This window comes from Neofelis nebulosa, chromosome 4 (genome assembly GCF_028018385.1).
Source record: "Neofelis nebulosa isolate mNeoNeb1 chromosome 4, mNeoNeb1.pri, whole genome shotgun sequence".
NCBI lineage: Eukaryota > Metazoa > Chordata > Mammalia > Carnivora > Felidae > Neofelis > Neofelis nebulosa.
Window position 1 is genome coordinate 19,691,274 of NC_080785.1, and position 17,133 is coordinate 19,708,406.

At 43.2% G+C, this 17,133-nt stretch overlaps 1 protein-coding gene across 4 annotated transcripts in view; it reads right to left on the reverse strand.

Moving 5' to 3' along the window:
* LRGUK (leucine rich repeats and guanylate kinase domain containing) overlaps positions 1–10,668 on the reverse strand; it is a 109,292-nt gene extending 98,624 nt beyond the window's left edge. Inside the window, exons 1-3 of one of the 4 annotated variants that reach the window (XM_058724242.1) lie at positions 10,329–10,659; positions 3,029–3,136; positions 432–513 (exon numbers count right to left, since the gene is read on the reverse strand). In XM_058724242.1, the coding sequence (XP_058580225.1) occupies positions 432–513; positions 3,029–3,136; positions 10,329–10,625 (487 nt within the window). In that variant the 5' untranslated portion in view covers positions 10,626–10,659. Of the gene's footprint in view, positions 1–431; positions 514–3,028; positions 3,137–10,328 lie in introns of all 4 variants that reach the window. The other 3 variants (XM_058724243.1, XM_058724240.1, XM_058724239.1) reach the window with 3 other exon arrangements.
* Positions 10,669–17,133: the final 6,465 nt, after the last annotated feature.

A 17,133-nucleotide genomic window follows, 5' to 3' on the forward strand; every position in this document is an offset into this window, starting at 1 on the left:
GCAAAATAAAGAAAAGAATCCATTAAAGGGGGAAAAAAGGGGGGGGGACGGTGAGGACCAATTCATCTGCATTGAATAAACTAATAGTGGGAAAGACGAGGGAATCATCAAATATTCAGGAAGCATTTAAGAAGTAATGAGCCATCTCTTTCAAGGAAAAAACAAAGCAAACATTCAGTGGGCTACTCTTCAACATCACTGAGCGCATTTCAACGGTAGCATAACGTAATGTTTGCTGACCGGTGCCTCTTTCTTTACTCATCAGTCATGGTGACTTTTTTTTATATGCCCAGTAGAGCATCAATATGCAAATGGATCCACAATAGCATTTACATCAAGTTTGGTGGAATTAAACCATATCAGGTGCTGCAAAGCTTACATTTGGAAATAACTGAATGATCCATCAATCTACTAGAATGAAAATTACATACCTTCAATTTTATTTAGCGAAAGATCCAACTTTTGTAGGTGAACATATTCACAGAGAATGCTAATGTCAATTAAACCACAACCCTGAGAAAAGAAAAGGAAAAACGCTTTAATGTTGCTTTAACAGGTTAGTCTTCAGCCTTCTCATGACACGTAGAAAAAATAGATGACAGAAAGAAATCCAGAATTTCTTTCAAAAGTGTAGTAATTAAATGAAAGAACTAAATCTGAAGCCTACTACTAACAGGATCTCAAAGCAGACTACAGACTCCTTTTAAAAATGCATTTCTCTGAAGCAGAACGTAGCTTGGAAAATTAGTGGTATTAGCAAGAACAAATAAAACATGAAAAGGCAAATTAAAGCAATGTCACATAGACCTCTAGAGCAGAGTTTTATTATTAAAAAACAGAAACAAAACCAAACCCAAAAAACACATCACGTAATAGCAGTAAGGCCAAAGCCTTTCTCTAGTAGAAGGCAGATGCCTGGAATTTAAATGAAATGCTAAAGAGATCTCCTGTGTAATCAGGAGATCATTAATGACATTATCACCTACACTTAGACAGGGTCCTCCTATTCAAAGCTCCTCCTTCACGGTGATCTCCTCTGTTCAAATAAAACTGAGATCCATAGGGCAGACTATTCCCAATTTGGAGATGACAGGGATGTAAATAATTTAAAATCACACAGCAAGTTAGCATCAAAGTAGCTGATCCAAGTCTCCTGAATCCTTCTCCAGGATTCTTTCCACAAAATCTTGCTTCTAGAGAACTTCAAGATGGAGTGGAGGGGAATGTGGTCCCTTGGAACAGACTCTTATTACTGGTTTATGTTGCAGTGTCAGAATCAGAAAAAGCCAGCCAGTGAAGTATCATGATAAGCAAGTTCTCTAATAGAATGATGATAAAAATGTTCAATGAAGGTGTAATAAATATGTACTGAAGGGGCGCCTGGGTGGCTTAGTCGGTTGAGCGTCCGACTTCGGCCCAGGTCATGGTCTCACGATTCGTGGGTTTGAGCCCCGCATCGGGCTCTGTGCTGACAGCTCAGAGCCTGGAGCCCGCTTTGGATTCCGTGTCTCCCTCTTTCTCTGCCTCTCCCCTACTTGTTCTCTCTCTCTCTCCCATGCTCTGTCTCTGAAAAATCAATAAAAACATTTTTAAACTTTTTTTAAAAAATATGTACTGAAAACCTACCAGGTACAAGGCATTGTGCACAATGAGAAATACAGTCAATGGTGGAGTAGACCTATACGGTGCCCCTAAGAAACTCAGGACTTTGGGAGGAAAGCCTATGTACATAAGTAATAAGAAAAATTAGAAAATAACATGTAACCTAAGATATAAGGGGGGGGGGGAATCACTAAACCAGGAAACCCTAAAAAAGTGTATTCAGTAAGACAGGTTATGAAGGCAAAGTAATTCAACATGTAATATCTCAAATGTAAGGAGGTCAGCGGCAAAGTAAGTGAAGTGTCAGTCCATCTTGCTGAAATAAATTTCGAAGGATTGCTTTTTTTTTTTTTTTTTTTTTTGGTAGATCAAATTAAGTCATAGCACTACATACATAAGTAGAATACCGATTGAAATGGACTTGTATGGGGATATATTGGATGCTGGAATGATGTACCATCCCGATGCCTAACATAGGGCAATGCACATAGGATGCTCCCTGTAAGTTATTGCCTAACTGTCTGAGTCATCCACAAAATGTTATAAAGTGAAAAGAGTAAAAGATTACAGCCTTAATAGGCTGTCCTCGAAGGATAGGCAATAGAACCGGCACGGAAGAAACGAGCTTAACATTTCTTGGATAGTTTACTAGTTCAAATCCAAGACAGAGCAAGATTACGACTGTATATGCTTTGTTTGCTGTGAATTATATTTAGCCAAATTATGGTACAATAGCAAAATTTCAGTGTGCTTTTTTTCACCTATATGTCTGCATTTATTGTGTGGCTCTCCAAGGAATATTTAATACTTTACAATATAAGGAAGCAAAAAGAGTTAAATTATTTCTCTAGGACTATAAAGAAACAAAAGGAAGAGTCTGTACTTTGCTCTTACAGCTTCTCTTACGATAAAAGTGCCAAGATTATGTGTTAGTATTGATATCTTGAAAATTGATGAATAACAGTATGTCTGGAAAGTGAGTTATAGCTCAAAGCTACTTGTTTCTTGATATGCTTGGGAGTGGGAGCGGAAAGTCAATACCAAAATACTTTGTTCCCTTGGATTTAGATATTAATTTTAGTCCTGGCACTGATCAGAGAGAAAATTCTTAAAGAATTTTTGATTGGTTTCACAGAGTTAAATTCAACTTCTGGAAAGAAAGCATTGATTACTATAATATAGACTACTTAAGATAAAAGCAAGAGTCTAAAGGGAATGGAAACAAAGGAATTCAGGGCCTGATTACTGGATTGCCCAGGGCTCTTTGATGCCTAACATTACAGAAATAACTCTTCTTGTCAGTCTCCATCAAATGCAAGACTCTGAGATCTAGGGCCACCCCAAAAGCTATGAGTATCACGAAAAATAGATATGGTCCAACCAGTATCAAGACGTAGCCAACCTATGGTGATCTTGTCATACTCACTGATAAAGTTAGATTGAGGTAGACCTGCTCAGTGCCAGAACCTGAGCGCCCCAACTGGTGAAGGGCGTTGGCCACCACCTCCTCTCTCAGGACCCCATCAAATTCCTCCTGCAAAAAAACCCACAGACAAACAAACACCAGAGAGGACAAAGGACTTCCATTAGAAAAGAAACAATCCACGTCCTTATAGACAGCACTTACCTTGTATATTACATACTCAGGAGCTGACCCCTCCAAAATTTACCAGCCCTGAAGAAAATTCTGTGTTGAGGACACATCCATAGGACATATAATTAAATAAATATCTATCTAATCCGTGCTTTCATTGCCACTGCATTTTCAGGCCATCACTTGCTTTAGGTATTCACAGTGAATGAACACAACGGCAGTGGAAGCATCACCATTAGTGGTGATAGCTACGTTGATTGCTTCTCTGTAAGCAACTCATTGAATCCTCTTGACAACCCTGAGGTAGGTACTCTTAGTTCCATTTTACAGATGAAGAAACTAAGGCTTCCAGGGGTTGACTTGCCTGAAACCACATAGCTAGTATATGACAGAAACAGAGTACAAACTTGCATCTGTCTGACTCCAGGGCAATTCCAACCGCTGTACTAGACTGCTTGCCTACACCCAAAAGGATGGTTACATCCAAATTAAGGCAATTACTTTAAAAAAAAAATTTTTTTTATGTTTATTTTTGAGAGAGAGAGAGAGAGAGAGAGCGCGAGCACGCGTGAGACACAGAATCCGAAGCAGGTTCCAGGCTCTGCAGAGCCTGACTCAGGGCTCAAACCCAGGAGCTGTGAGATTATGACCTGAGCCGAAGTTGGATGCTTAACCAACTGAGCCACCCAGGCGCCCCAAGGCAATTACTCTTCTAAATCTGGTATTCTTGCTGGAAAAAATAGGTTCTTGATTTGCTTTCTATTAGCTAACTTTGCCAGATTCATACAATTTACAAGATTTATTCAAAGGGTAATAATCATTTCCATAAGGAGGTTGGCCCTTGGTCCATAGAAAGCCATGAACCAGTGGTGACTCCACATGCCCTCTCCCCCGCACCCTCCCCCCAAAGAAAACAGAAAAGACAACAGGTAGATCAGTACTATGTTTGAACTGACTTCGACTCTACAATGACCAACACTTTAACACTAACACCAGCATGAGGACACAAAATCCAGTAATCCCAATTAATCACACCAAGATAACTAACCATGACCAGCATGGGGACCATGATGGCAAAACACCCTTTCCAGCTCTGTACTCATTCAGGAATCAACAATGATGCTCAGGCCGCTGGTACTGACGATGCAAGTACATAGGTGTATGCTACTAAAAAGAGGTTCTCCCCTGCCCCCAGCCCATTTCCACTAGCCCAGAGGAGCAAATATCGCTCATATGAAGATAGCGCACAGGCTTTGGGGCTGGGCAGGCTTGGCTTGAACCCCAGATCTGCATTTTGAATTTACAACTTTGCCCATATTCTTCATCTAAAATAGGAAATTTTATTACCTTCTCTCAATGTTTTAGGGAAAATGAAAAAAAAAAATAGTGCATATAAAGCTCTTAGTGCCTTGCCTAGAACTGTAGAAGTGTTCCCAATAAATGAGTTGTTTCTACTAATTGATGAAGTTAGAAATTCCACATCTTCATGTTTCATTCTTCCTTACCCATCAACCTGTTTACAAATGGAGGAAAGACACTCACTTTTCTTTTTTTTAATTTAAATTTTAGATAGTTAACATACCGTGCAATAGTGGTTTCAGGAGAATTCAGTGATTCATCACTTGCATATAACACCCAGTGCTCGTCACAACAGACACTCACTTTTCTAAATAAAGTTCCAACTTCTTATATAAAGCCTGAGTAGGATTAGAGGTGGGGGTGTTACCTTCCCTCCAAAACTTTCCATCTAAACCTCTTATGTTTACCTGACCCACCCCTCTTTTTCCTGCATGTGAAAAGATATTACACCTCTGACTGATAGGAGGTAAATGTCTGTTTTTCAACATAGCCACTGATATGGAGACTGGCCACACCGTCAGCATGTTCCCAGATTCCCATAGCAAGTCTCCCCATGGCAACCCCCTCACACCTTCTTTGAGGTTCCTGCCATTTACCAGTATCACACCTTTCCCTTCTGATCTTGGGTCATTTTCAGACCTTTACAAGCCCTACCTTTATCTGGGATGGCTTCAGAATGCCTGAGGATGGCCATTCACCCCTACTACTCCCAAACACATGCACGTACACATGTTTCTTTCTCAACTCCAGGCACTTGAAATGATCTCTACTCAAGTTCCGCCACTCACTCCCATGGCCATGCCCTGGACTGGGCCATACCCAGTTAGTCATCGTGCTAAACTGTTCCACCTTAGAAACCTCAGACCCTAGTATCCTACTCTGTGATCCTACAACTACCTGTCATTCCACCTTTCCAACACCCACTCCCCCTGTTCTGTGAGGATGTCAAGATCTCCAGTCTGTTCCTCTTTCCCTTTCTCAGAGTCTATCTGTCCCCTCCTCCTCCCTTCTCTACTTGGTATGCCATGGGCGATTTCAGTGTCTCTCTACCCTCAAGTCTCTGACTGCTTGTCCCTTGACTGAAACTACCGCGTACACGCCCAAACCTGAATCAAGTTCACAGTCAACTACTGCGCTGAGGTGGGACGGTGTCATGTTCATCATTCATTTGGGATAAAAATCTTTATAGCAGGCCAGGCACATGCCAGCCAGGATGCTGGGCTCAGTGGACAGAATTATGAATAAGACATAGTGCCTATCCTTAAGGGATTTACAATTCGATCTGGGAGCCAGACAAGCACACAAGCAATTTCAATAGTTTGATAAATATTACAATACAAGCGAGCAGGGTGCTTTGACTATAAGCAGGGCATCCATTTTATGTCAGTTCTAGTGGGGATTAGGAGGTTAGCAAAGGCTTGCTGGGGGAGAAAGCAATGAGGTTGAGACCCAAGTAACTGAGTTGTTCTGGCGAAGGGGAGGAAAGGGCAGGAAGGAGGACCAGGAAGGGTACTGCAGGCAAAAGGGGCAACGTGTACAAAATTCCAAAGGCAAAGGTGTGCATGGCCCGCTGGGGAAACGACGAGCAGCTCAAAACAGCTGAAGCATAAACTGGTATGTGAACATGGCTAAGTGAATTCATAAACCTCTCCTGCCTTTGAGCTGAGTGGGCTGGGAGAGGCCTCACAACCATGCACGCTGGTACCACTGCAGAGTCAACTTTTAGCTTGGCCCGGTGCTGTTCCAGTCCCCTGCTCTGTATCAGCTGCCTTCTACCTCTGACCTTGGCTACCGAGTCTTCATCCATTCCTCCAGCCTTCAGGTGCCTCTACTCCTTAGTCCTTGCTCTCAGCAGGTGCACTTCTCCGCTTCCAAGGCAAAGCAGAAGCAGTCAGGCATCAACCCCCTCAGCGTTCTGCACCTGTTTCTGGGCAGTGTTCTGCCCTTCACTGGGGTCTCAGAGGCAGACTGCTTTCTTGTCCACACTCAGGGCCCCCGCCTCCTGTTTCCTCAGGGACCTGGCTCAGGGACCAGACACTTACCTGGGCCTGGGCCCTGTCACTTCTCCAGCTGTACAAGTCTGTGAGTCTCTTTCAATCCTACACACTGCTTTAGCTACAGTTTCCCTAAATAACCAAGCTAGAGCAGAATTGCTTTTTCATCCTTTAGTGTCCCCTTGCTCACCCCCCTGTCACTCTTCAGCTCCCTTCAGTTGGGCTTCTGCCTTCACATTACAAAACCACATGAGCCAAGGTCTCCAACTGCCCTCAAATGGGCAAAGCCAATGAGCACTTGTTAGACCCCTTCCCACTTAACCTACTGGCAGCACAACTCATTTCCATGGTCTTGAGACTCTTTCTTGCCTTGGTTTCCCATCACACAGCTCTTCTCTTCTTCTTCTCCTTCTCCTTCTCTTACCATTTCTTTCCAGCTTCCTTCCCTGATTCCTCTTCATCTGCTGGCGACTTAAATACCTATACCCCCTGGGGGTCTTCCCTTGGCCCTCATCTCCTCTTTCTAGATGGCCTCACAGACTCCAGTGCTGAGTATCTCAGGTCTCCTACGCTTAGGCCCCCTCCCCTGATTTCCAGACTCATGTGATGCATAAAACCAACCCATTCATGCACAGCTGCACCTGTCCCCGTTTCCTATTGTGGTCAGTGGCCTTAACACACCCCCTGACCATGCCATAGACCTAACAGTCATCCTAGACTCACAATATTTAATAACTTAAGTATTTTAAATGTCTTCATTTTAAGCTCCCTTTCCATCCCCACTCCCACTGCTTTGATCCAGACTCTTGTTTCTCCTCCATAGACATTGCTAGAGCCTTCTCATTGACATCCCTGTCTCCAGTCCTACCATCAGGGCAGTTCTAATCAATCTAATCTAATCTAATCTAATCAGGGAGGCTCCTCTCTGCTCAGACACCCAAGTCTACAGTCTGTAAAACAGCATAAAACCCTCCACAATCTGACCCCCACCTCAGCTGCTCTCACCTGTAAATCATCAGTAGGAACAGCTGCCATCTCCCTGCCCACACAACCCCACCCACCAAGACAAGGGTCTGCTTCCCTCAAAGTCTCCCATGATCCCTGCCATCCAGGTGTCATCTGTACACAGCTCTGTGGATAACGCTTGAGATGCTGAAGAGCTGTGACTTACATTCTTATCTGACCTTGAGAGGAGGGACCACGAATGTCCTCAATTATGTTCTCATCTTCTGTCTTTACTATTGCTATTATGCATTACCTCTATAATTTTTAGGAACCTACTCTTCACCAGACACTGTATCAAGAGTTTTAACAGACTTTCTTATTCAATTTGCTATTTATAACTGCCCCATGAGTAGGTATCATTTACCCACAGTTACTAGCAGAGTGCTTTCCATGCATCAGACACCTGTCGTGGGCCCAGATGCTTCTGCCCTATATAGTCAAAGTGTGCTTCCTACGTAGCAATCTTTCAGTGAATGTGTGTTCAAAGTCAGCTAAATTAACCAAATCACTTAATGAGCTATACTTAGCAGATAAAAAACATGTGCATTATGACTTGTATCAGTAACAGTAAAAATAATGTATTTTTAAGTATTTACACACATAGGTTCTTGTTTAATTCTCACATCTCCTGTGAGGTAGGTATTATTAGAATTCCCAGATTACAGATGAGACATAGAGGTGAAATAAATTGCTCAAAATCTCAAAACCAACCGAAGGCTGTACATAAATCTTTGACTGCAAAGGCAGTGTTCTGAACAGTCTGTCTGTGCTACCTCCTTACCTCCTTAAGTTCACCAGGGCTCCGGAGACTAATCACATTATAGGCACTCAAGAACCACTGGGACCATCACAGCATTATAAACCTTAACCAGGCTAGCAGATGGACATAAATCTCTGAACGTGAAAGTCTAAATCTTTGCTTTTATAAGCTTTCAGTTTATTCGGCATATTAAAACTTATTCGATACCATAAAATGCTAAAGCAGGATGTAAGAACACAAAATAAATATTAATACTTAGAATATGAGTGGAGGAAATAATAAACTTTTCCACACACAGCCTACAAGCCAGGAATAACCAGTTCAAGTCAACCCCCACTATGGTTTGTTAATGGCATACTGAAGACAGATTTACACCGGCACTAATGAACCCCACAGCCCAAGAGCATGCGTTAATTAGAATAATAAAGTAAACCGGTGATTCACCTGCGAATTCCTTTGGGGGAAGCTGGTAGAAACCATGCAAACATCTCAAAGTTGTAAAAACACTGCTACAGTTTTGCAATAGACACGGTGAAGGGTAGCGAAGTACATCACCCAAGGATGAATAAAATAAGAAATAATTTTCTATTGCCCACTTTAAGAAAAACTAATTGTGTAACAAGCCCATATAGGTGGAGGTAGAAGAAGAGGAGAGTCTAAATGGGAGGTAAGGGCAGGAAAGTGAGCCAAATGTTGAAAGTGGGCAAAAGGATGTTACAAAAGAAGGGAACCTAAGTAGGAAAAGAGTGCAGTTTATTAATGGTAGGACTGGAATAACACAGGACCGCGCAAATTACAGAGGCGTGAATAGGAAGAAAGAGGACAAATGAGGAAAGGAGTCTGTGAAAGAGAACAGGAATAACAAAGAAATACATGCTAAGAAAATGGGCAAAGATGAGAAGTGGTGAAGCCAGAATGTCACATAATGTCACAGGGGATACTGGGAACATTCTATTTCTCTGTAGTCTATCTACTTCGGAAAAGAATTTGGAGCAGTTTATACTACGAAGGAAGAGGAAAGGGGAGAGGAAAAACCTAAAAAAAAAAAAAAACCTATTAAAATTAAGAAAAATACTGATTCTGAGTTTCCTGGCAGCCAAGACAAAGAGGAAAATCCAATCGTTTATTCAAAGCAAGCCAATCAATGTGTGTTTTTGAAGGAAAGCAAACAATGTCTTAGAGACCAACCAAGGGAAGGAAGTGATAAGAGGTAGAAAGGGACCAACTCCCCACTCCTCCCACCCCTGCAAAAAACCCCAAAACCTAGGCCAGGGGGTAAAAAAAGGAAGAGGATGATGATGAGTGTAGGAAAGAAGTAGAATTGGGTAATGTTTAGAAAAGGTATTGTAGAAAAGAGAGAATTTATATTAAGGTGAAGGCAATTAATGTGAACGTCAGGCAATACAGATGGGAATTTAAGAAACATTCCCCACCTGTGAAAATACTACCACAGTGTGCCAGCTGCTCGAACATTCTAAGGGTCTTTCTCTGGTGGGTGGATGGGTGGGTGTGAGGGTGTGCGTGTCTTGCATAATGCATTATATACCCCTGGCAGAAGCAATACATTAAACTTCTAAGTCACTTAATGTTTGAGTTCGCGCTTATCAGATTACATCACGAGAGTAATTTTTTGTTTCCTCGAGGAAGGAGGATGAAGGGACTGCAAGCTGGAGAGTGTTGGAGCACTTCACAAAAATCACAGAAAAGGGTGTAGGGGATGCCAAAGACGAACTCTGCCTCTTCACCATACTGTCGAAGCACAACTTTTAAAAGCTAAATGTAGAACTCCCATACAAATAGGTGGAAACTGTTTCATGAGAACGCTGTGTAACTTGACTCTTAAGAAACCAAAGGTGCTACTGAGAAATAAAGGAGACGCGGGTTAATATTCCAGGCCAAGGGTGAGGAGGGAAGAAAGGGGCGGGAGCCTAGGCGCGGGACATTGCCGCCTGAGTAGCAGGGCCGGACGCCCGGAGAAGGGAGCGAGCGGGGGAGGGGAGGGGGGAAGGCACACCTCCAAATTCAGCATCTCGGACTCTGAGGACTCCTCGGATTCCACTTCGCCCTCGCCCTCGTCCCCGCAGTCCTGTCCGTCCGCGTCCGACTCCACAGAGCGGTGAACGAGCTGCGGAAGCAGGTAGGAGGAGGCTCTGTGGAAAGTACCTTTCCGTCTCTGCCCCATGGGGGAAGAAGACCAGCAAGACTGACGCTCTTTTTCTGAGCGCGACAGTATCGACTGGGCTCCACGTCGTGAACTACCCTGGAGAGAGGAAGGCATCGGCCACTGGGGATCGCTCTCGGCGGTCGCCATCTTGTTTACCGGGTTGCCTAGGAGACTGCCGCCAGGGGAGGAGGAGCCGCAAGGGATTCTGGGCTGTCATCTCCGCTCCTCCGCGCGTCCTCGCTTAAGGTCTGCGCCGTCCCTGGAGCTTGACTTTTTCTTTGGTTTTTGTTTAGTTCGTTCGGTCGCTGGCTTCGTTTCTTTTTGCTTGTCTTTCTCATTTTCACCTTTTTTCTCCGCACCCCTTTGGTCTCCCGTTGGTTTCTCCTGGCCTGGTGGCCCCTCTTAGAGAATTTTCATCCCCCCCCCCCCCCCCAAGATCACCTGTGAGCCTCCTTCCCGCACCTGCCTCATTCACAAAGGCTCTTTCCGCGGAGTGGTACTTTGAAAGTGTTAGTCTGATGCTTTCTGTTGGAAAGCTAATTAACACTGAAATTTTACTCTATGCGGACCGCGGTGTTAGGAGACGAGGTCGTGCATAAATGAAATACAAGACATGGTTCCTGTCCTTCTTACTTAATTGCGGGTAATAAAGAGAAACTACCAGACGAGGACTGAGGGCTGATTTGCAATTAATTTACATTACCCGCCCCCCTTCCCCCAAATGATAAGCCATGTCCTTGGGGAGAAACACGGGTTATGGTCTAACAATCCAAAGAAGAAAAAAAAACGATTGTCAAATTGACACTGTATCTGAAAGCCTCTGAAAAGCTATTAACATCCCATAAATAATTGTATTAGTCAAGTGACCTGCATTGGTAATTATTTTTATCTTGTTGCATAGGTTCCCAGTGCAGTTTCATAAAATACTCTTGCAAGATTACAAAGCATGATTTTATGCTAGTGTGATTTTATGTGACCCAAATCCCATAGCCTTGAGCTCCACAAAGTAGACACTCTATGGAAAAGCGGAATAAAAATTATAGTAACTATTATTGCCATAGCGATGACAATAGAAATCCTTGCAGGGAAGTCGCCCTCATCTTCCTGGCCTTACAGGGCCTTTTCTCCATGCTTCAGTGAAAGCAGTTGCAAATACAAAATGATCCTGTCAATGGCTGTCAGGGGAGAAGGAGAAAAAATCCTTATGGACACCATCCATTGACTATTATCTTTCTCAGTGCTTGAGGGACCGTTAAAACTGACATAAAGCTTTCAGAATTACCTTCCTTCATTATCTTGCTAGTCATAAATGTAAAGGCCACAATGAAAGTATCTCTTTTTGCTTGGCTCATCTCGCTGCTTGCTTATTTCTTTTTCCAGGGGGTAGAGACTCCTCCAAGGGATTTTTTCTTCACTGTCACCCCCGCAGGACCTGGCTCTAGATAACTGACATAGGGAAGAAGGGGGCAGAAAGTATAAAAATGGAAACCCAGTGTAGTTTTGGTTTCTTAAAATAACTTAATCAGCATTTCTAGCAAAGCAAGATTTGCCAGTGTTAATCTATTGAGGACAATGCCTTAAGACAGAGTTAGGACCTGTCAAAGAATAATTTTCAAAAAACATGATTCTCATACAAAAAACCGAATGAAACACGGGAAAGATTTTATTCAACTCATTAAGTAATGAGAAAACCAGTATGATGGTTACAGGGTATTCAGAATACACAAAGAAAGGCATTCTGAAATAAGTTCACTAAATTAAAGGGGGAAAAAAAACTGGTTAATGCCCTGCAGGATATAAGACTATACCTTTGGAATCAGGTATTTCTAAGTGCTTTCTTTTCACCTTCACATTTACCCTATGTCTATCCCCATTTGACAGATGAGGTAACTGAGGCCCAGAGAAGTTAAGTGACTGGCCCAAATTCAAGTGGTGGTGCTAAGATCCAAACCCAGAATGTTCAATTACCATTAGTGCAGATGGATAATGTGAGTCAAGGTAAAGGGACACAAGGGGTGTCAGAAGCATCAGTTAATGTTCTTAAGGATAAATAAAAGAATTCACTCGAATGACCCTTTCATATATAATCATAGCATGTCAGAACTAAAAATAATTTAAAAGCTTATCTTATTGAATTTTCCCTTTTATAGAAGAAGGAATTGATGGTCCACCAGAGACAAAAACTTGCCCCAAATCACCTGACTTGTTAGCAGCTGAGCAGGAATTTGGACTTCTCGTTGAGTTTGGACTTCTCGTTGCTCAATCTTTGCTCTTGCTACTTCACCAAAATGCTCCCTAAGCTGGAATTGTATGAAAAGAATCCCTACTTTGGGATTCTGGGCATCAAAAAAGAAGGCATGGGGCGCCTGGGTGGCTCAGTCGGTTAAGCGTCCGACTTCAGCTCAGGTCACGATCTCGCGGTCTGTGAGTTCGAGCCCCGCGTCGGGCTCTGGGCTGACGGCTCGGAGCCTGGAGCCTGTTTCCGATTCTGTGTCTCCCTCTCTCTCTGCCCCTCCCCCGTTCATGCTCTGTCTCTCTCTGTCTCAAAAATAAATAAAAAACGTTAAAAAAATTAAAAAAAAAAAAGGCATTACCTCTATAAAAGTTGTGTTACCAGGTAGAGAAGACAGAATTAGGCAGAGGGAGAAGAGGTGAGGGCAGGGAGTATTTTGTCTAATCTCTTACTAGACTAAAACATCAGTAATTGTTTCCATTTATGCAGGGCTTACAGTAAACGAGGCCTATGCTCCGTGCTATACATATCTCAGTTTATTATTCCAATTGCTCTCTGGAATAGGAATAGATACCCCCATTTTACAAGGGGAAGAATGATGCTCCAAAACGCCAAGCAAATTGCACAGTCACACGGCTTGTGTCTACACCAAGATTCCAACTCAAGTCTTACTGGATCCCAAGCCTCTGATCTTAACCGTTAGTACTCTGCCTTCTCGGAAGTATGAAATAGTTTCTCAGGAAGTAATTGTCAGGCACAGAGAACCTGGCCTTGGTGAGATACTGAAAATTTTAGTGCATGCGCATACGCGTGTGTGTTGGGGGCCAGGCAGGAAGACCCTAGGGTTCTGGGACCAGGGAAGTAGAGTGGGGTGGGCAGGAAATGGGATCTAATAATGCAGGAGAGGAGGGTCTTCTGTGATAGCCCTGGATCCTTTCCACTGTGGATGAGAGGAAGGAGAAAGCGGAGTAGTATCACCATGGTGCTGAACGGCACCTCTCTTGAGGATATACAGAATAGGCTACTGGGAGGGCAGAATCAAAGCGGTCAAGAGCTGCAGTCTGAAAGAAGGTGCTAATTAGAGCTTTAGCTACTAGGTAGCTTTGCCCCAATAATATTATTTACCCTTACTCTTAACTTTTGTGTGTGGAACAGGGGTCTCCCCCAGTCTGGAGCCAGCATGCTAACGTAATTGACAATGGGAAGAAAAGGCAGGGACAGACTCTCTGTTTCCTGTATTTAGGGAGAGTACATTCCCAGGAGTACAGATGTCAGACAAAGCAAGGAATGTGTGCCTCTATCCCCTTCATGTACCCAATTTTGCACCCCCTTCCCAATTTTGTGTGACGAAAAACAGGCTGGACGGTGCTCCTCAGGAATCTGCGATGGCAGCACCTTGAACTCATGGTGCTTTTTATGGAATACTTAAACTTTTACAGAATATCATGAAATGGGACGATAGGCCATAGGAGGCACCATTGCTATGACAATAACAATGAAAACATAAGCACAACGAATGTTTATGAGTACTTACTATATGCCAGGTATCCTTTTAAGTGCTTTATATATATTAACTCATTAAATCCCTGTAAGGACCTTACAAAGTAGAGATTAATATTATCCCCATATTGTAGATGAGTAATATAGGCTAGAGAGGTTATAACTCACTCAACCTACTTTGTCACACAGTTGCAAAGCTAGGACTCCAAAGGACACAGCTTGGTTTCCCAGCCCACATCCTTAATCAAAACACTATACTTCCATTCAACCACTTTAGTAAAAGCTTGTGGGGATGTTATGGATTGAATTTTTGTGCCCTCCCCTTCCCCCACCCAAATTCAAATGTTGAAATCTAATCTCCAATGTGATGGTATAAGGAGGTGCGGGGTCTCAGAGGTGATTAGGTCATAAAAGTGGAGTTCTCTTGAATGGGATTACAAGAGGCCAGAGAGCTAGCTTCCACTGTCTGCCCTCTGAGGGTACAACGGGAAGGTGGCAATCTGCATTCTGGAAGGTCCTCACCAGAACCTGAATGTGGCACCATGGGCATCAAGATAAAAGGCATTATCTCTATAAAAGTTATGTTACCAGGTAAAGAAGACAGAATTAGGTAGAGGGAGAAGAGGCAAGGGGAGGAAGTATTTTGTCTCAACCCTTATTAGCATAAAACATCAGTAATTGCTTCTTTTTATGCACTTGCAGCCTTCAGAACTGGGAGAAGTAAATTTCTGTTGCCTATAAATCACCCAGTCTATGGTACTCTATTATAGCAGCTCAAATTGACTAAGACAGGGGAGACCCTTGAAGTTGAGATAATTTAATTCATTAACATCATACCCTTTTATGTTCTCTTATCCCTTTCTAAGAAGAAGAGACGATTCTTCATAAGGAAGTTCATTATCTAATAACAGCCTAGTGGGACTATAGACATTAAACAAATAATTACACAAATAAGCATTTAATTTCAATTGCCATAAGGCCTAAAGAGGGAAAACACAGGAGCCATGAGAATATAACCTGGGGCCTTGACACAATATGGTGAGGAAGGATCCTTCAAAATGTTAGACACTTTGTACCTCATCATGATTATGAAAAAGGTTGGGGAGAGACAGTACAACACATGAGGGACTTCATTTGTTGTCTTTGCAGAAATCAATGGCATCCAGATTATGATGGTAGTAATTAATTGGGCCGGTAGAGCCTGATAAAGTCCAGGTAGGACTTGACTAAGCCAAATAATATCTGTTCTAAGTAAATATCAAAGGGATTTCGGGGGGTGCCCCACTAATAGGTACTCTGTATTAAAAACTGGTGTTGAGATCAAAGGTAAAAATTGCAGTCTGGGAAGAGATAATCTCAAAAGCTCACAGGCAAGGGCAGACAAATCAAGCCAATGAAAAAATTGTTTGAAAAGGAATTGTAAGCATCAGGTCATGAATAAAATCTGAGCAGGGGGCTAGACAAGGGTTACTGAGAACTTCTAGCTCGGATTACCTTTGCAGACAGAACGGTGGATCTCGTCAGGGCAGTTACAACAACATAAGATCACAATGATTAAAATGTTCAAATGACAGCCAGATGGGACTGTGTGAAATCTTTTGGAAGAAGACACGAGGACTTGTGGCTGTTATACCAGGACGTTCAGAAGAAGATCAAAGAAGACCAGAAGGAATGCAGGAAGACATCACGTCAGGAGGTAGCAGAAAGGAAATAGAGTTTGAGAGACATGAGGTTTAATAACCAAAGCATCTCAATGGCACTGAATAATAAAACAGAAGGAAGAGCAAACAGGGGACGGGTGAATGAACAGTGCAAGAAATCCCTCCATAAGCCACGCACTGCAAACACTGAAATGCACTTCATCTAGTTAAGAGCCAGCTTGAAATAGTGGTGCTTTGTGAAAGGGCAAACCACGCAGGCTCTGATGGAAAGCACAGGAAACACTCAGGTAGCCGATAACTGACTGATCACACAACCCATGTAAGAGGGTCCTGTTTCAGGCACTAGGATACATCATGATCTCTTTATTCAAGAGATCTGCATTATGGGTAGCAGGATATAGAGATATAGAAAATGAATTGAAAGTACCCAAGAAAAGGTAAGTCCCACCTGACTGATCTGGAGTTAGTGTTTTAGGCCCTCAGGGAGGGAGGGAGGTGGAGGCAGGTGCAGACCATGCCTTCCCTTTGCCACTCTTGGCAGACAGGGTTCACTCCTCATGGCAGATAAGGCAGGCCAGTCCGTGGGAGCTGTCAGTTGAGACAAATCTGTATCCCCCAAATAGGGATTCTCAGAAACTTCACGGATGAGGTAAGAGATGAACAAGACCTTCAGGGAGAAAAGAGACACACACACGAGGGGGAGTGGGGAATCCACTAATGGGAAGCGGCATAAGCTGAGGCAAGGAGGCGGGCCTGGATGCATTTTAGGAAGAGGCTCTGAGAAGGAATCGATATGGAATAAAACCTGCTCACAGAAAGTTGGGAAGGGAGGGTGCTGCCTTCTTGGAAGAAGAGGGGCGTGCGTGAAGGAGCCGATGAAATTCCCTCGTGTGTCAAAATATCTTAGGATCGAGGGGATGAGAGTAAAGAAAAAGGGGAGAAGAGATGGGCCTCGCAAGAGATTCTGACAGCCACGAGGAGGAGGCAGGAACTGTAAAATCCTTGCTTTTACACGAAGTCTATTACGCACAGATGATGCTTTCCCATGAGAGTAACGGGAGGCTCTTGGTCTCTAACGTACCATATATTGTAGGCACTGTACACAATTTACATCTACACCTTGTGGCCAGACTTCCTCAGCTACCTTTCTCCACGGAGGGTCCCACCCTTCGTTGCCAATGTGCCTTGTGCACAATAAGCTTTATAAAAAGTGCTTTAGAAACAGGTATTGACTGCTCGATAGCGATTATACTGAATGCAG